General features: G+C 46.4%; 1 protein-coding gene across 1 annotated transcript in view; it reads left to right on the top strand.

The window, feature by feature from the left end:
- The window catches only part of LOC144888245 (cytochrome P450 2C23-like), a 799,004-nt gene that overhangs the window by 51,224 nt on the left and 727,780 nt on the right, over positions 1 to 20,000 (top strand). Inside the window, exons 3-6 of the mRNA XM_078785459.1 lie at positions 706 to 868; positions 3,807 to 3,956; positions 5,654 to 5,814; positions 6,433 to 6,606. Of these exons, the coding sequence (XP_078641585.1) occupies positions 706 to 868; positions 3,807 to 3,956; positions 5,654 to 5,814; positions 6,433 to 6,606 (648 nt within the window). The remainder of the gene's footprint in view (positions 1 to 705; positions 869 to 3,806; positions 3,957 to 5,653; positions 5,815 to 6,432; positions 6,607 to 20,000) is intronic.

Here is a 20,000-nt window from a genome sequence, read left to right as displayed (position 1 = left end):
ATTTACTTCAAGCTGGATGTGAGGGAAAAAAAAATCACACATGTTTGAATCTTCAAACTTATTGAGTGATCTTTACCCATTCAGTCTAATTTGATATTATTTTGATTTCATATTATTTGGTAGAAAAGAAATGTTATTTTCAATGGAATTGGAATAAAAAAAGCATTGCAATCAATGAATTGATGCAGTAATACGGCAGTTCATGAGAGACAACAACTTTATGGTGCAGCTTTTTCTCCACTTAATACAACTAATTGTAAAGTTAAGTCTGGAGGAACTAGATAATTTGTGTGTGATTAATTGATTGTGAAACAATTGATGGTGATTTTAGAAATGCTGAATGGTCTGGGAAGGCAATGGCAACCCACCCAGGCAATGGCAAACCACCCAGGCAATGGCAAACCACCCAGGCAATGGCAACAACCCTTGCAAATAAATTGCTTCGGCAACACGAATGCTCTGTGAAGAATATGGTATACATATCATCATCATCATCATCACTTAACTAATCCTTATGATTGTATCGCAGTGAGGTCTTTTGGACCGTCGAGGCTTCTGTACATAACAATTTTGGGATTGTCATTTTTACCTGTTGGACTGCACTGCGATACCCTCTCGCCACAACCCAGTTTCTCTCACATGGAGGAACATGTCGTTCTGTTCCCATATGGGAATTCATCTCATATATCGTACGTTGTTTCTCAGTTTGCAGGTCAATATGGTCCTGTGTACAGCGTACAATTGGGTGGTACTACTGCAGTGGTCCTTGTCGGATATGATGTCATCCATGAAGCTCTGGTGGGTCATGCCGATGAGTTCGCAGCTCGTCCTATTTTGGCCTTGGCAAAAGACACCGATGTGATTGGTGGTAAGTGGACATTTCTGAAACACTACAGTAAAAATATATGAAATCACCAATGGCCGAACTGAATATATTTATTTCATATCAGCAGGAGTATCCGACATTGCGTCAATTTGGGTTTGTTCCTACTTTTTGTGGGTGCCTAAAACGCTTCCCTACACCTACCAAGGAAATCCTATATTTAATATTATAATAACACACACCCATTAATTGGGGATAATTTATTACTTTTCCCATAGCTTCAAAAGTTTGACTCGAGGTGAAGGAGCATTACACAAATGTAGGATGAAGAGTCTGACACAGAGTGTGGATCGCTGTGTCCTGTTGAAAAAAACAGGATAGGAGGACAGAGATAATTACTGATATAATAATTAACCCAAACAAGAGCAAAGGTCATTTTTAAAAACCCCAAAGAGAATCAGGGTGAAGCTTCAAATAAATCACTGTTTAATAACCCCACAATGATAAAGATGATACTACTCTCAGGAAAACATTGTGGATAACCAACTTAAGTAGCTTGCATTCCTGTTATCCCCCGTGTTGTCTCTAATGCCATCCTCTCCATGTTCAATGTATTACCACAAGTATACTAAGCCTGGTGTTGGCTTAGCGGTTAGTGTGCCGGCTTGGGATCCTAGGATCCTGGGTTCGAATCCCGGTCGATCGCTGAATTAACGCCATTGGCCTTAACGAAAATTGGCCTTAAAACGATCATTCATATTCATTCATTCATTATACATACCTGTACCAAGTTTGACTAAGATCCCTTCAGCCATTCTCAAGTCATCGCGGTAACGAAAACCTATCATGGACGGACAGCTGGATGGACAACCTGAAAACATAACGCCTCTGGCGACGAAAAAAAGATGTTGCTAAACAGTATGGACCATCTGTACCGGGAGTTTTGTGAGGCTTATGTTTCTCCAGCTTCTTGCGATGGTAGATGGATGGATGAAGTTTATGTTTGCACCCCTGTTTGTCTGTCTGTCTGTCTGTGTGTGATTGGCTGTCTGTCTGGGAACAGGATATTTCAAAAAGTTATGCACAGATTTGGATGAAACTTGGTGGATAGGTTGGGTGTGTGGCAAGGACGAATTGCTTAGATTACGGTGAAGATCCGGGTACTGTTTTTTTTTTTACCTTTTAAAAGTGATTATTGATTCATCAAAGATCATTCAATATAGCAAAGAGTTGACCTTTTGATCAGACATGAGGTTCTTTGATACACACCTTGCACTAACCCTGTTGAATTTCAAGTGAGAATTATTGAACGTTTCCACACTGAGATACATTTATTCTGCAACTTAATGTATAGTAAGTTTGGCAATTTTCTAAAAATCACTGCGTTTTTTGGAGTTTTTTTTTATCCATTGTCAAAGGCTCTTAATGGAGTTGGCAGACATACAGACATACACGTACACCCTCGGACATATATCACGAGACAAACACTTAAAACAGCCTCTGAGCTTGGAGGAAGTTGGGGACTGCTAACAATATTTCAGGTTTGCTTAAATTAATCAGGAATGTAAATGATGCCAAACAACCATTGCATTTCTTGATCTACACCAACCGTAAAGCTGCATACGGTCTCAACTTCATAGGGGATTACTGGCAGGCAGAGTTGGGGACTCGAGTCAGCGACTCAGACCCGATTCAAACTCGAGTCACAAAATTTTGCAACTTGTGACGCAACTCAAACTTTACAAAATTGACTTGAGACTCGGACTTGGGACTGGTGTCTGGACTCTTGCGACTTGCTTGCAAATTACATTGGACTTGGGGTGTGTGGCATTGCCTGGAGGACATGTTATTTATTTATTTCGCATGGGGGAGGTGTACTTTGAATGTATCTGTACTTGTCCTCTTTTTGTCCCCCGTCGTCGCACCGCGGAGCGAAAGGTGGACTATGATTTTCCCGTCCGTCCGTTCGTCCGTGCGTGCGTGCGTGCATGCGTAAGCGAAGGACCGCATTCGAATTTGGTGTGTGGTTGCAACCCACGTCAAAATCCAAGATGGCCGCCGCCATGTATGTCTGAAACTTGTGAGCGGAATATCTTGAAAAAGAAGCAAAGTACCAACTTCTAATCTGGTGTGTGGGTGTATCTATGCAAAAGGAAGAACGCTGTTGAAAATTGGGTCGCCACGTCATAATCCAAGATGGCTACCGCCATGTATGTCTGAACATTGTGAGCGGAATATCTTGAAAAATAAGCGAAGTACCAACTTCTAATCTGGTGTTTGGGTGTATCTACGCATAAGGAAGAACGCTATTGAAAATTGGGTCGCCACGTCAAAATCCAAGATGGCCGCCGCTATGTATGTCTGAACCTTGTGAGCGGAATATCTTGAAATATAAACGAACTACTAACTTCTAATCTGGTGTGGCAGTGTATCTACGCATAAGGAAGGTCGCATTTGAAAATTGGGTCGCCACGTCAAAATTCAAGATGGCCGCCTTGCGTCTTCCACTTTGTCAACTCGCATCGCTTCACCGACGGTGACCTAGGCATAAAGCTTGTTTTATTTTATTATACCTCTGCTCCCGGATGTGGCCGGAGGCATTATGTTTTTGGGTTGTCCATCCGCCCATATGGGCTAAACCCCATTTTTCTCCGCAACCGCATGTCCGATTGAGACAAAACTTTCAGGGTAGGAGTGACACCCATGCAGAATGTTTTATGATAATTGTGACATCATAGGTCACGTGGTATGGCAGCCATCTTGGATTAAACGCAAAATAATTAAAAATATATTTCTCGTAAACCGCTCAATGGAAAAATTTGAAACTTGGCACATTGTCAAGTACTTCCAATGGGGAACAAAAACATGGTAATGATCCTCGAACATCTTCGTTAATCGTTAATCATTGTTGAAAGGAATACAAACATTGCTCTGTGTAAGTATGCAGCAAACTCAGTACAATCATGTACTTCTGTTCATGCAGGAGTTGTCTTTCATACCGGGGACCATCAGAGAATTCTGCGGCGCTTTTCATTGACGACACTGAAGAACCACGGCATGGGAAAATTCACCATGGATGAACGCATCTCCGAAGAGGTTTCCTGTTTGATAAAACGCCTTACTGATATGGAAGGTAAGATATAGCGTTATGAGCATGGAAAGCGGGGACGGCTCAGCAGTTTAATTGTGTAAATACAAAGAACTTTAATGCAGGAGGAGGCCATGTTGCCCATCATGCGCGCGCTACATCAACACCTGCATATTCATTGTGTAAGTCGATGGCAAAGGGTAGCAAATGATACAGAACCCATCAGGTAGTACACAGGTTTGTATTTATTTATTAAAGGATGAAAAACGATGTCTGGCCGGTCTCAAGGTATGGCGGTCTGCAAAGTACACAGAAAAATACACATTTAGATATGGTGGTTACAATTCAGCCATAAAATTACATATTTAAGAGAGTTATGACAATAAAAAGATGGCTAGTGAAGACAACTGGTGCAATATGTCATGTATCTTGTATGAGCTATTACGTTGGTTTAACATTACAATGTGTGAGAGAGATTTATGGGAGACTAGCTGAAGTACCCGGCGTTGCTTGGGGGGTGGGGAGGGGAAATATATACTGCATAAGCATCTTTTGGGGGGAGGGGGAGGTTTGGCAGGCCTTCCGTTTTGGGAGGAGGTGGGGGGGGGGGGGAAACGGGAGGAGGAAAAATTTACCCATGTGAAGAGTATTTTAACCTCAGTGTTGGCCAGGTAAAAAAGGAAATTGCAAAACCCTCTGCCACCAACACCAGGTGGCGCTACACGGTACACATTGACATGGAGAATTTACGCCCCTCTCCCGGTTCCCCACACTGACGCATGAGGCCACGGCCACCTACAGGGCATTCAGAAAGTATTCAGACCCCTTCACTTTTTCACATTTTGTTATGTTGCAGCCTTATGCTGAAATCGTTTATATTCATTTTTTCCCTCATCAATCTACACTCAATACCCCATAATGACAAAGAGAAAACAGGATTTTAGAAAGTTTTGCAAATTTATTAAAAAGAAAAAACTGAAATATCACATTGACATAAGTATTCAGACCCTTTGCTATGACACTTGAAATTTAGCTCAGGTGCCTCCCATTTCTCTTGATCATCTTTGAGATGACGTTCCTACACCTTGATTGGAGTCCACCTGTGGTAAATTCAATTGATTGGACATGATTTGGAAAGGCACACACCTGTCTATATAAGGTCTCACAGCTGACAATGCATATCAGAGCAAAAACCAAGCCATGAGGTCGAAGGAACTGCCTGCAGAGCTCAGAGACAGGATTGTGTCGAGGCACAGATCTGGGGAAGCCTACAAAAAAATTTTCTGCTGCATTGAAGGTTCCCAAGAGCACAGTGGCCTCCATAATTCTTAAATGGAAGAAGTTTGGAACAACCAGGACTCTTCCTAGAGCTGGCCGCCCGGCCAAACTGAGCAATCGGGGGAGAAGGGCCTTGGTAAGAGAGGTGAACAAGAACCCGATGGTCACTCTGGCTGAGCTCCAGAGATCCTGTGTGGAGATGGAAGGAACATCCAGAAGGACAACCATCACTGCAACACTCCACCGATCTGAGGTTTATGGCAGAGTGGCCAGACGGAAGCTTCTCGTCAGTGAAAGACGCATGAAATTCTCGACACAATAAAGCAGAAGTTTCTCACAATTTTCAAGCAGGCTATTGTATTCTTAAAATCTGTTTTTCTGTCTGATCACTTATTAGAAGTGAGCAGGAAAGACGTGTTCACTAATGTTTTTCCTGTTATCCTTCCCCGTGATGTTTGCTGCAGGATCACCATTTGAACCCACATTTGTCCTCAGTTCCGCTGTATCCAACGTCATTTGTGCAACAGTTTTAGGCAAGCGGTTTGAGTACGAGGATGCCACCTTCCTTGACCTCCTTGGACGTATAAACTTCAATGTGCGAGAGACAGGAGGTCCTGCTGCTCAGGTATGCTTCTCACAATGCATAAAATTCATCATAATGAAGCATGCTCTATGCAGAGCGTTGGTGCTACTAAAGCAGTTACTGGGCTACAATCCTGGTAGGGTCACCACCGACACATGAAGTCAGGCCAGGAATTTGGAATTTCGCCTAATCTTTGCAAAGGAAACCTTGGACTGTTTAATAGCCACCAACTAATGCCGCAGATGGGAGTCCCAGTTTAATGACCGTCCCATGTCCCAATCATACATTGAGTTACCATGTCTGCATACAAATTACATACCAAAAGGTATATCTGTGTTGAACATCTCAGCACTTCACTGAAGGTGCAAGAAAAAAAATTCTTATTTGGTAAAATTTCTCATGGTGATGGGATCACAGGTTCATGTCCCAAATACTGGTGTGGATTCGTCCCGTCTACTGTCCTTGAATTAATGTAAAATGGAAATAATGTTTAACATCTTCCTCATCCTAAACGTGATTAGTGTACCCTCCATGACACTTCGATCAATGTAAAAAAAATAAAAAAATTCGTCGTGTACCTGTATAAAAGTGATATTTATGATGTGAAGCATGACATGATTTCTGTCACCGTCGTAATGATAAATTGCATTTTCTCTGCAGCTTTACAATGCTTTTCCAATTTTCCGTTTGCTGCGTCAACCCTACGAAGTATTTTCTGACAACATAAAAAATGTCAGGAAGTATATCGACAAAGCTATCGATGAGCATCGTTCTTCACTCGTGACCACTGATCCACAAGACTACATTGACTCGTTCCTCATACAGCAGGCCAAGGCAAGTGGCGAGGTCTTTTTTTTCTTTTGCTGTTACATATAAAGTAGCAAGTATGCATTTTTACCTGTGACATGTCACAGGTTAACAAGAGTTTTGCGTTGTTGTTGTTGTGGGTCGATGTTTGAAATGTGCACCCATTGGTCAGTCAGCATCCAGACCACACCCACATCTGTCCCTTGACTCCACCCACCATAGTATTGAGACGAAATGATATAGCTGCCATCTTCTTTCCTGGTAGGCTTAACATTAGGCCTGTGAGCCTCTGATTATACACTGCCCGGCTTTGTTGATTCAGATTTCCATTGGCTTTGCTTGGGTCGAGTGTTCAATTCTTAGTAAGTTTAATCAAGCTCGCACGCCCATCCATAAAAAAAGTGTTGCCATTTTTGAACGGCGCAACATATGAGCATTAAATGTGTGTTTCCCAATCTGCCCGTTACCGGATTTTAAAGGCCAATTCAGTCACGCTTCATGGCAAATACCGCACCTCAAATTACCACATACAGGTTTTTATGAACACTTGGTTTACTACCACAGAGTGCAAAAGGGAGCGCAAGAGACGGAGCAAGAGATGACAGAGAGACTCAAATACACAAGCAAACTCAAATACACAAGAACCAGCAGTTACAGACCTTTTCATAGGAGGAAACATAAACCACACAAGGGAAGTTAAGCTAACAAAGTAAGCACATGAGGAAAATAAATCAATTATATGAAGTGAGTATCAAGCAGCCTTCAGAAACATTACAAAACCCATCATTCGTACACCATAGTTTCTCAAAACACTCCAACTGACTGGAATGAGAGCAACAGTAAAATTCGAGTTTTATTCGGCTTTCCCAAAATGCCTTAAAAATTACCGCGGTGTCCGTGCTGTACAAATCATTCTTTAACTTGGACTTTCTGGTTTTATAAATTGCCAGCTTGGCCTGGGAAATGAGAAAAATTGCCATAACTGCCTTTGGAAGGATGAGGATCCATTTGGGCCAAAAATAAATGTTGAAAAGCGAAAATCAAGAGAGATGTGCAAATAGCGCTTTCAAAACCATAAATGTGGTTTTGCATGTTCACAACGAATGTATGTGTGTGCCAATGTTTCAATTTGTCCACAAAAAGAACACTGCTCGCTTATCGCTTCTGAAAAGCAGTGAATGCGCGAGTTTGTGGGCAGTATCCAATGTGCGAGATTGGAGAGTTCAGAGAAGTTCCAGAGAGAGATGGGAAGAAATTGAGTTTTAGAAGCAAGAAACTTAACCTGATTACATTTGCCCCACTGGGAAATGTTGTCCAAATCCGAATTTAAAGAGGTGGATGAAAAATGTGATGGTGGTTTCTGTGATGAAATGAAATGCAGATAGAGTGAGGGAAAATGGGGCAGATGGGAAAAACATGGAGGGATGTAATGTCGAGTCATCGGTATCCGAGTACATTTGGTTATTTGTAGAAGAAAGAAGGTCATTGATGAAAAGAAGGAAGAGTATTGGAGACAGGACAGAACCCTGAGGGACACCGTTGATAGGGAAGGAGGAACATGTTGAACCATCAGCAATTACGAAGATAGAATTACGCAGAGTGAAGGAGGAAAGACAAAAGAAGCCCTAATTGTAGGTGAAATTGTGTAGCTTTAACACAACGGATTGGAGGTGAAGAACAAATCCAAATGGTTAAACTGCCAAAATCAAGACTCTCTGCTCATCTTCACTCCTTCATTCCTCTTTTCTCCCGCCTCTGGAACAAACTCCCTCACTCTCTTCAATCCCACTCCACCCTACAAGTCTTTAAAACAGCTGTTCACCACCATCTCTTATCTTACCCCATCCAAAACCATGATCTTTTCTACCCCCGCTAATTTCACCCCAATTCCACTTTTTTGAAATACTGTTACATATTTATGTGAATGTATGTGAATTACTATTCAGGTCTTTGCTTATCAATGTGTAGTCGATTAAGGGTTGTTGTAATTAAAGGGTTAGGAGCCCTTCTGGGAAAAAGGAGACCGGAAACGGAAGAAGAAAAGACACGAGGTCCGGGAGAAGCGACGATTCTTTTTCTTCCTCGCCCAGCTCCGAGGAGAGTGGGGATCGAGATTGAGCAGCGTGGAAAAGCTGCGTTCCCCAAGCCCGTCTGGCGAGAGGAGTTACCGGGACGTGTAACTACCCTTTTGACACGTCAAGTTGCCGTGGGTCCGTGCCCGGACCCAGCGTCCGGCACAGTTCGCCGCACCGTCTACAACTTGGCAACCATGTAAAAACTACAATGACTATTTAGGATTTCATATGTACAAATGATTACACTAGCAACTAGGAACATTGTGTGCAAATTTTAGCTCAATAGGATGAGTAATAAAGACAACTTGTCTAATTTACTCCAAGATTCCCTTAATTTTCGGCCATTTTTCAGCCATATTGCCATAGGCAATGGCCATTGAGCTACGTCACCATTTGTATGGGAAATAAAAAAGATTTTAAAATCCATAACTTTGTAACGCTTTGTCCAATGAAGCCCATTCAAAGACCATTTTAATCCATATTTCAAGAGCTATCATTTGCCACCATTTTTGCAATGATACCCCTATGTTAAAAATTTTCACTGAAAACACTACTACAAGGACGCGTACGGGTCGCACTTTGGGGCCTCGCGCGCATTGCAAGCGGCGCTTGCTTTGCCCACTTCGCTTGGCCAGGAGGGGTGTGCTGCAGCCGTGGTTCCCGGTACGGTACATGCCCGGTGGAAGCACGTCCGCCCGGGGTTCGTTCAACCGCCCGTGTGCGGCGAAGCCGACCATCATCTTGGTCAGGAGGGGCCCAGAGACATTGTGAGGGACAGAGACCAAAGGGGTCGTGAGTACCCAAGGGGTCGGGAGTGGGGAAAGGGGACACACATATGTAAGATGGCCATCTTAATCATCTCAGGGATTGATTGTTGATTGTGGATTGTTGATGGTTGATTGCTCGGGGAATATATTGTTACGGACACGGTTTTTAGATGTTATATGGACCGAGCGGTGGTGTATTTAACCGCGTCCGAACAGTTACTCCCCGATTAAAACCCGATTTCACCCGACGTTGACCAGATCGCCCCACGGATATTCAATCGGGAAATCTCTAAAGCGATCGCAAGAGAATGAAAAAGAAGAAGAAGAATACGGAGGAAGAACAGATTTATTATACACACACAAGCAATATTTTAGAGCGACCAATATTATTTACAGCAATAGATGGAAAAGAGCAGTCACACAGTGCATTGTTAACTTATTCTATTTCATTTACTTAATCCCCAAGACAAACGAGTAGGACAGGACGTTCACACTCACACGGTGGATATTGCAGGAAGGAATAGCTGAGGTGGACGCGTGGAGGAAGGCAAGGTCGGAGGCCGCAGCACCCCTCGCGGTTTTGGCGGGAAAACCTCCGTCGCGTATCCGCGGCCGTCACGCGCTGGCTCGGCACACCTGCTCCTCTTCCTGGGGTGGAGCCGTCTCCCTCCGTTCAGCGCGTCTCTCCAACGACAAGGGGGGTATTGCAGGCAGGCAGGTAGGTAGGTAGGGCTTGCGCTCCTCTTCCAGGTCATCCCCCAGCGTATCTCTCAAGGCCTCTCTTTGGTGCAGCCTCGTTGCTCCTCTCCAGCTCATCTCCAGTCATCTCCCATCTGCACTCTTAAAGCAGTCCCCTGCAGTCGCTTTTATCACCTCCGGCGGAATTAAGCCGCCGGCTCCGAGGGCACGCCTACCGGGTCACTCACCGCGGTGTTGATTGGCTGTTAGGGCCGGTTCACTCCTGCCCTCTTCTGACGAGGTGGAGCCACGCCTTTCTTCTCCAACCTTACCTCGTGGCCAATGGTGGTTTGAAGAAAACCAGCCAAAATGCGGAAGGCAATTGGAAGGGAGGTTTTGGGGAAATTGGAAGGGCCTACGCTTATTTTGTTTGATACAATGCAAAGTCAATCTAGTGGAAAACACATACTTAGCCTACATGGAATAAGGAAATACACTATTTAAAAGATATATCGTGACCTGCGTGTATGTTCTATGAAATTAATTAGGAGGACGGCTGCGACCATTATTTACATTACCAGGATGTTACCATACCAAAACCATACTCTTCACATCCGTTACCCTTCCTCCAAAATTGTTACACTCCTCAAAACCCGTTACACTTCTCAAAACCCGTTACACTTCTCAAAACCCGTTACACTTCTCAAAATCGTTACACTGCACCCTCCTTTCTTCAGGCACGTCCTCGGGCCTACTAGACTTAACTGAGTGTGACATGTAGGTGTAATTCCCTCTACAATTAACCTGACCCTGAGTGTGACAATTTTAAAACACAAATAAGTATGTCCCCCTATTGCATTGCATCCTGTCTAACAGACTCAAGCCCACAGCTAACCGAATTACGGGATTATTCTCAAACTATACATTTACGGTGGGGAGCATTATTTACAATGACGTGATTTCTTATTTACAACGCAACCCAGGACCTGTGTGTTTTTTTTTTTCTTTTCTTTTTAGGGAACAAGAGAAAGAAATTCCTGTTGGGAGGGAGGAGACAGCACGCATTGCATCGATGCACCAGTACCAATACCACCAAAGCACCCAAAAGCACCCAAAAGCACCACAAGCACCACAAAGCACCACTCGGTGCGCAGTCACCATGGTTCATAATAAACACAACAAAACAACTGGTGGTGGTCTTCTCCTTCTCTGCTGGGCCGATGTTCTTCCCGACGTCTTCTGGCTTCATGCGGCCTATTTGGACATACTAAAAAAAAGCACAACTTGCGTCCATTTTTATTTAGGGCCTCAGGGGCCAACTAAGGGTGGTCCACCTGTTTGGCATAGGTGCCACCTTACCGAGGTCCGCAAGCAAGATTCCCTGGCCACTATGGCCGGTCTCCAACAGAGGTGCTCTGCCCCAGAACCTGGGGTCCATCAAGTGGTACTTGGCCGCCGAACAGCGGTCCATAAAGTGGTACATCAACGCAATGCGTGCTGGTTCTGGGAATCTCGGGCGCACAATGGCCACCTCACGCACGCTCCCCTCGGCACCCAATGGCGCACAGGTCATGTGGGAGACAAAAGAAAGACAATTGAGCGAGGGGTAAGGTCACAAGGGTACACGTCAAACAAGGCAATGCAAGGTGAAATGCGTACGGAGGGCGAAGTGAGAAAGCTCGTCCCTACCGTACGTCACCCCCCTGTCACCTACACTACCCTTGCTCTTACCCCATATTTACAAAATCTACCCATTTACAAATTCGTCACTACTGTCACGTCTTCCCCATATTTCCCTTATACCAAATTCGTCCCCACAATCCCTTTACTTCAAAATTTGCCATCACCAAATTCATCATCAATCCTCATAAGGAGGCAGAGATGGAACATCAAAGCACAATGTCCCACCCACGTCATGATGCGTCTCACAATCCAAACATTTGCATCATAAAAAATAATCAAAACATGGCATGGTGTGGAGTACCTGTCACCTCAGGTGAGTGGATGCAGATGGTGTGAGGAGATCCTTCATCCTAACTCTCCTCTAAATGATTTTAACACACTTTACACTACCCGGGGTCTTTCCCTGCCAATTCATTGGCCAACTTACACTATGGGTTCTAATAACCAATTCCCATTGGCCAAACTGTGGTGCTCCTCAATTTAGGGTCTCACTCCCCCGATTCATCTCCCGGTGCTCTAGCACAATTTCTGGGCTGCGACGTGTACCTCTCCCAACAGGTCTACCCACCTGCACACCTCCACCACTGTAGTTGCCACCCGAGCTTACCTAGCTCCTCACCCTAACCTATCTAACTGGGGGCAGCCCCTCTCCTGGCTCTGTCACCCCTTGGTGCCCTCTGGCACTGGGCTACCCGGGTCCGTCCTCCGGATCCTCGGGCCCCATCCACACAACTACTACCGGCTCCCAGAGCCCACCTGCGGCCTCACCTGGCCGACATCCTTACAGTGGTGGAGTGCCCAAACCAACTACACACACTAACAGGCTACACGCCCAGCCATTTCCACAACACCAACGCACCCATCCACATACCATTCTGTCACCCGCACCACAGATGCCAATATCCAACTACAATTTACCTATACCCTCTACCTAACACTTACACTACCCGCCCCGGGTATCCGTGATGGGGGTCCACTCTTCCCCCATTCACACCTTCGCACCATCCACTCCACTCCACAATTTCCACCATACTCACTCCACGACCATCCATTCCAATACTCCATACCATTTATTCCATACACCTGCCCTCCATTCACCTGTCGTTGCACACCTGTGCAATCTCACCTGGTGCCACCTGCACCCTCCTTTCTTCCTGGACCACTTGGTCATCACAATACACAATCACCATCACTCACTCATACACTGCTCCATCCACCTGTTCAGTTGCACACCTGTGCAATCACACCTGTTCAATCACTCCCACACACGGCATCATCTCAGCTAACTACTCCCCTCTGAAACTTGCGCTTCCCAGTCGTCCCTTTAAACTATTGCGCTCCCTCGTCATTATCATCCATACTAATCTACCTGCGTCCCCACTACAGGTATCAGTCACTAACTAAACTTAACGTCACTTAATGTCATCTTCGCTATATCCCTACAATATAACCTAACCCACCCGGGCTAGTTTTCACTGCCATACACCCCATAAGCTATTGCTCCTTTGCCCCCACGTCTGTGAGGGATGGTGGATTTGCCATCCCACCACATCGGGGGTCTCTCACTATAAATTTCGCTCGTCCAAATCCAACAATTCAAAAATTTTCCATTTACTGCCAATTCTATTCACTTTTCTAAATTTCGTTTCAAATCACTACTATCACTATCACCATCACCCGTCTACTTATTACATCCTCTCGGTGCGCCAATTCACATCTACAGCCCGGCTTCGTACAGCCGAGCACTGAACGCGGATTCTTTTGTGCTGGCGGCTGGATGCGTCCCGCATTCGGGGCCGGGGCGGGGGCTTACCCGGGCCGAGATCCCACGCATCACCTCGGCGTGGAGCCATCCAATGTCCCGATCTCGACCTGCCGGCACGTCTCAACAAAACGTGGTCGCCATAGCGACCCTTCCTATCCAGCCGCCCGCTCCGCCTAGTGGAGCCCGGCCGCGGCCGTTCAAAACGAGGCCCAGCGTGGATCGCGCACGGCGGTTCTTTCGAAACCGCCGTGGTTCGGATCCCCGCTGGTTCTCGCGGCACGCGAAGCCCGGCACGCACCGAGGGCCCGAGTCGGCTATAAGTCGTTCTAACCTTTAACCCAGTTATCGTCGACGCTTCACCTGCAGGCTTACATGCATACGCTACCTCTTTCTTGCTCATACATGCAGCCGTTCCCATTCTCCTCGTACCTTTTCTTTCACACCTCGGTACACTCACTCCGCTCACCGACTTGGTCACACACCTGACCACCGAACACTTTGGCACACATTCGTTGCTCGCACACCTCACCAATACACCGCTTCGCGCCCCCTCCTCGGTCACCTCCTTTGTGACAATCACAGGTGTGCTCTCACCCGCACACCCAACCACGTGTCTCACTACCAATTCCAGCGTGCATTCCCACTCACGCTCTACCATTCCAGGTGTGCATCCTTCCATCCCAGGTGTACATCCTCGCTCACCTATCACAACCAGCTCACGCTCCGTTTCACTCTCACTACTCTCACCTCCACTCTCAGTCGCGCACTCACCCTTACTCTTGACAGCATGCGCTTTCCCCATGCACCCGTCCGTTACACACCTTTCTCGCGCATCCTCCCGCGCACACTTCTTCGTTACTTCCTCCGTAACACTCACCACAGGCATGCATTCTCTCTTACTCTTGACAGCATGCGCTTTCCCCATGCACCCGTCCGTTACACACCTTTCTCGCGCATCCTCCCGCGCACACTTCTTCGTTACTTCCTCCGTAACACTCACCACACCGCGCTTCCCTGTGCTCCCTCGCACACGCGCTTTGACCAATTCACTCTTGACGGCACACTCACTCCTCGGCGTGCACTTTTTCCTCACACACCCCATGGTCGGACATTCTCGCACACCCCTTTTTTCGCACACCTGTCCTGTCACACACCTCACCAACGGCCTTTCACGAACACCCGGATCCAAACCAATCCCCAAGCCGACTGAATCTCCCCTCACATCATGTACATTGCCACTCACCTCCGTACCTCGTCGCACCTTCTCTGCCACCTGCAAACTTTTTATTTGGTTAGTGAGCACCGCATCATGATTTGAACACAGACCTTGTACACATTCCATCACCTCCTCCCGGATTTCTCTCTTAGTTTCTGTCCGTTTCTTCTTAATTTCACTCACCCCTTCTTCCACCTCCTCTAATTTTTCCTTTACCTCTTTCAGCTCCCGGTGCGCCCCCTCGATTTCTTCCTCCATTGCTACTTTAACCGTTTCTATGTGCGTCCTTACCTCCCGGTCCTTCGTCTCCATTACTTCTGTCACCTCTTCCAACCTCTTCGTCAATCCCTCATGTACCATTTGACATTCCTTTTGTGTCGCTATTAATTCATTTTTAATGTCCTTTTGTGTTGCTTTTAAACCCCCGATGATTGCAGTGTTCTTTTCCACTTGGTCCGCTAGTTCTTTTTGTCCCACCGTCAGCTGTTCTACTCCTTTCGTCAGGTCTTCTATTCCCCCCTGTAACTTTACCGTATTATTTCTCACCTCTTTCTCGATACGCTTTTCGCCTCGCTTTACCTCCTCGCGTAGCCCCGAGACCTCCTCACTCACCCCTCGTCGTATTTCCTCCATCTGGTTCCCCATCTGTTCGATTTCCCGGGCGGATTGTTCCCCTATTTCCCGCAATTTGTCCTCCATCCTATTTTCTAACCCCATTAACCCATTTTTCACCCCCTCTAACTGATTCTCTTGAGCGGCCATTCTGTTTTCTACCCCCATTAACCCATTTTTCACCCCTTCTATCCCATTGTCTAATCCCTCAAATTTCTTGTCTAACTCCTTAAAATTATTGTCTAACCCCTCACTGGTACCCCTCGCTTCGTCCCTCATTACCCCCATTTGCTCACTCTGAGCCCTTGCTTCGTCCCTCATTACCCCCATCATTCTGCTTTCCATTTTCGCACTATCAGCCCTTGCTTCCTCCCTCATTTTCTCGCTATTCTGGGCCATAAGGGCCTTCATTTGTATAAAAAAAAGGTTCAAATCCATTGGCATCTCCGGTTCGACTACCGCGACCATGGGCGTGGCTAAATGTGGCGCCGCTGTAATCACGTGCGCTAGAGCGCCATTTTGTGCACCTGAAATTCCCGCAACCACATTGCCATTTTCCTCCTCCCTTTCTTCCACATACATTTCCCCTGGTTCCTGGGTTACCCCTAACCCGTCTATCTCCCCCACCGACATCCGATCGCCTTGATTGTCCATGGCGCGATCTAAAAATTCGGGTTTTATAAAACACAATTTCGTCCGCTTTATAATTTTGAGCGCGTGCAGCGCGCTCCGGGTCGATCTCACTCCCCGACACCAATTGTTACTCTAATAGTACAATTGGTGTTCCAAAATTTGGGCCTAACAAATTTAGTCCCAGGTTCGAATCCCACCTCCTGACAACCAATTGTTACGGACACGGTTTTTAGATGTTATATGGACCGAGCGGTGGTGTATTTAACCGCGTCCGAACAGTTACTCCCCGATTAAAACCCGATTTCACCCGACGTTGACCAGATCGCCCCACGGATATTCAATCGGGAAATCTCTAAAGCGATCGCAAGAGAATGAAAAAGAAGAAGAAGAATACGGAGGAAGAACAGATTTATTATACACACACAAGCAATATTTTAGAGCGACCAATATTATTTACAGCAATAGATGGAAAAGAGCAGTCACACAGTGCATTGTTAACTTATTCTATTTCATTTACTTAATCCCCAAGACAAACGAGTAGGACAGGACGTTCACACTCACACGGTGGATATTGCAGGAAGGAATAGCTGAGGTGGACGCGTGGAGGAAGGCAAGGTCGGAGGCCGCAGCACCCCTCGCGGTTTTGGCGGGAAAACCTCCGTCGCGTATCCGCGGCCGTCACGCGCTGGCTCGGCACACCTGCTCCTCTTCCTGGGGTGGAGCCGTCTCCCTCCGTTCAGCGCGTCTCTCCAACGACAAGGGGGGTATTGCAGGCAGGCAGGTAGGTAGGTAGGGCTTGCGCTCCTCTTCCAGGTCATCCCCCAGCGTATCTCTCAAGGCCTCTCTTTGGTGCAGCCTCGTTGCTCCTCTCCAGCTCATCTCCAGTCATCTCCCATCTGCACTCTTAAAGCAGTCCCCTGCAGTCGCTTTTATCACCTCCGGCGGAATTAAGCCGCCGGCTCCGAGGGCACGCCTACCGGGTCACTCACCGCGGTGTTGATTGGCTGTTAGGGCCGGTTCACTCCTGCCCTCTTCTGACGAGGTGGAGCCACGCCTTTCTTCTCCAACCTTACCTCGTGGCCAATGGTGGTTTGAAGAAAACCAGCCAAAATGCGGAAGGCAATTGGAAGGGAGGTTTTGGGGAAATTGGAAGGGCCTACGCTTATTTTGTTTGATACAATGCAAAGTCAATCTAGTGGAAAACACATACTTAGCCTACATGGAATAAGGAAATACACTATTTAAAAGATATATCGTGACCTGCGTGTATGTTCTATGAAATTAATTAGGAGGACGGCTGCGACCATTATTTACATTACCAGGATGTTACCATACCAAAACCATACTCTTCACATCCGTTACCCTTCCTCCAAAATTGTTACACTCCTCAAAACCCGTTACACTTCTCAAAACCCGTTACACTTCTCAAAACCCGTTACACTTCTCAAAATCGTTACAATATCATTGATTATTCCGGATCCTTGGTGTGGGGTTTTTTCTTGGTTGGAATTCATATTGATTGCGTTACGAAAGCGCATACATAATAAATCTTTCTGGCGGAGTTCCTCTCACTGTCCGGGGGTCACCGAGACCAGGTAGTCACCGGGAGGACCACGTAACAGAATTGGGGGCTCGTCCAAATTACGATTTGCGGATTCGCAATTGGGTCTACGTCCGGGATCTAAAATTGTATAAAATAATATTTTTATTAATTAAAATTTATTAATTAAGTATTAATTGGTAAATTTTTGGGGAAAGTGGGGTAAAGTCTTGGGTGAAGGTTAACAGGTGTTAACGATAGGCACCATGGCGTTTGTGGCACAGAACTTTGCGGTAACCCCGAGTGAGGCACAGTTCCGAGCGTTACTAAAGTCGGACCTCTTGAAATTGGCCAAACATTTTAACTTGGAGGTCCGAACTAATTTGAGGAAGGCAGAGTTGCAGACCACGGTGATACAGTCTATGGTGGGATTAGGAACATGGGACGAGTTAGCCTGGCAGTGGCTACCCGAAGAACCAGAAGACGTTGAGCTCCGGAAACTGGAGTTGCAATTACGGAGCCAGGAACGGATCAAAGAAGAAGAAAGGAAAGCAGAAAAGGAAAGAGCAGAAGAAGAAAGGAAAGCAGAAAAGGAAAGAGCAGAAGAAGAAAGGAAAGCAGAAGAGAGGAGAGAAGAGAAACAAGCAGAGGAAAGGAGAGTGGAACGAGAACTCCAGGAAAGGTTAAAAGAAGAAGAAAGGAAAGCAGAAGAGAGGAGAGAAGAGAAACAAGCAGAGGAAAGGAGAGTGGAACGAGAACTCCAGGAAAGGTTAAAAGAAGAAGAAAGGAAAGCAGAAGAGAGGAGAGAAGAGAAACAAGCAGAGGAAAGGAGAGTGGAACGAGAACTCCAGGAAAGGTTAGCAGAAGAAGAAAGGAAAGCAGAAAAGGAAAGAGCAGAAGAAGAAAGGAGAGTGGAACGAGAACTCCAGGAAAGGTTAGAAAGGATGAAAACAGAGGAAAGGAAAGCAGAAGCAGAGGAGGGGAGAGCTGCAAGGGAACTCGAAGCAGAGGAGAGAAAAGCGGAAAGGGAATTGAAGGAACGTGACATGGCGCTTCAGCAAGAAATTAAATTCAAGGAGCTGGAGTTAATGAGAGAACAGGGAGAGGTACCACCCTTGCTGACGGGGTCGACACCTAGCCAGAACACCTGGGATGTGGGCAGACATGTGAGGCTGGTTCCACCCTTCAGTGAAAAGGAAGTCGCTAAATTTTTTCCGCACTTTGAGAAAGTGGCTCGACAGTTAAACTGGCCGGAGGAGGCCTGGACCATACTAGTACAAAGTGTGCTGGTGGGAAAAGCTCAAGAGATTTATTCGGCGCTACCAATGGACCAATGTGCAGATTATGAGGTATTGAAGAAGCACATCCTCAAAGCCTATGAGTTGGTTCCGGAAGCTTACCGGCAAAAATTCAGGAATGCCAGGAAGAGGGAGAGTGAGACCCATGTGGAGTTTGCCAGAGTGAAAGAAAACATGTTTGATCGGTGGTGTGAGTCAAAAGGAGTCGGGAAAGACTTCGAAACATTGCGTGACTTGATCCTGGTGGAGGAATTTCAACAGTGTGTCCACGAGGACATCAAAGTGTACCTGCAGGAAAAGAAAGTACCAAAGTTGTGGGACGCAGCCACCATGGCAGATGATTATGCCTTAACACACCGGATAGGGGTCCACAAACCTAACTCCTCGCCTAGACTTCAGCAGGGGAGTTATGGAACACCCGGTGCGGAGAACGACCTTACATGGCGGCGGCCTCGAGAGGATTATGGGGACAACGCGGATACCCCACCTGTTCGAAATCAGAGGGCTGCGGGCCCAAGACAAACTTGTATTTCGGGGGGCCCGAGGCAGACCACGAGTTTTTCCTCCAGGCCTACTTGCGCTTTTTGCAAGAAACCTGAACACTTGATGTCCAGTTGTTACCGCATGAAAAGGGAAGACCCAGAGCGGAGGCCGACTATTACCACTCCGAATGCGATGGCAAGCGTAAGAAATCGCCCACAGAAGAGTTACCGACCATTTATTTATGAGGGGTTGGTCTCACTCAAGGGAGACTTGACTAACCCAAGACCGGTTAGGGTTTTGAGGGACACAGGAGCCCATCAATCCTTAATGCTTGAAGGCATTTTGCCATTGTCAAAGAGTACCGCAACGGGTGATAGTGTTCGGTTACAAGGGATCGGTGGCTGTGTTAGTGCCCCACTTCATGTCATCCATTTGGAATCCGATTTGGTGTCAGGACCGGTCACCGTCGGTTTACAAGCCACGCTTCCTGTAGAGGGAGTATCTGTGATTATTGGGAATGATTTGGCCGGGGGGCAAATTTATGGTAACCCGAGGGTTGGTAAAGAGCACAGCAGGGAAAATAACACCCCACCAGCTCGGGATGGCGACAAAAGTTCCAAGTTATTTGTAGGGGGACTGAACTTCAACACAGAGGAAGAAGTTCTGACCTC

The sequence above is a fragment of the Myxine glutinosa genome, chromosome 10, assembly GCF_964187855.1.
Source record: "Myxine glutinosa chromosome 10, kmMyxGlut1.1, whole genome shotgun sequence".
In the NCBI taxonomy this organism is placed as follows: Eukaryota; Metazoa; Chordata; class Myxini; order Myxiniformes; family Myxinidae; genus Myxine; species Myxine glutinosa.
The sequence above is the reverse complement of the archived record's forward strand: the minus strand, read 5'-3'. Positions and strand labels throughout refer to the sequence as shown.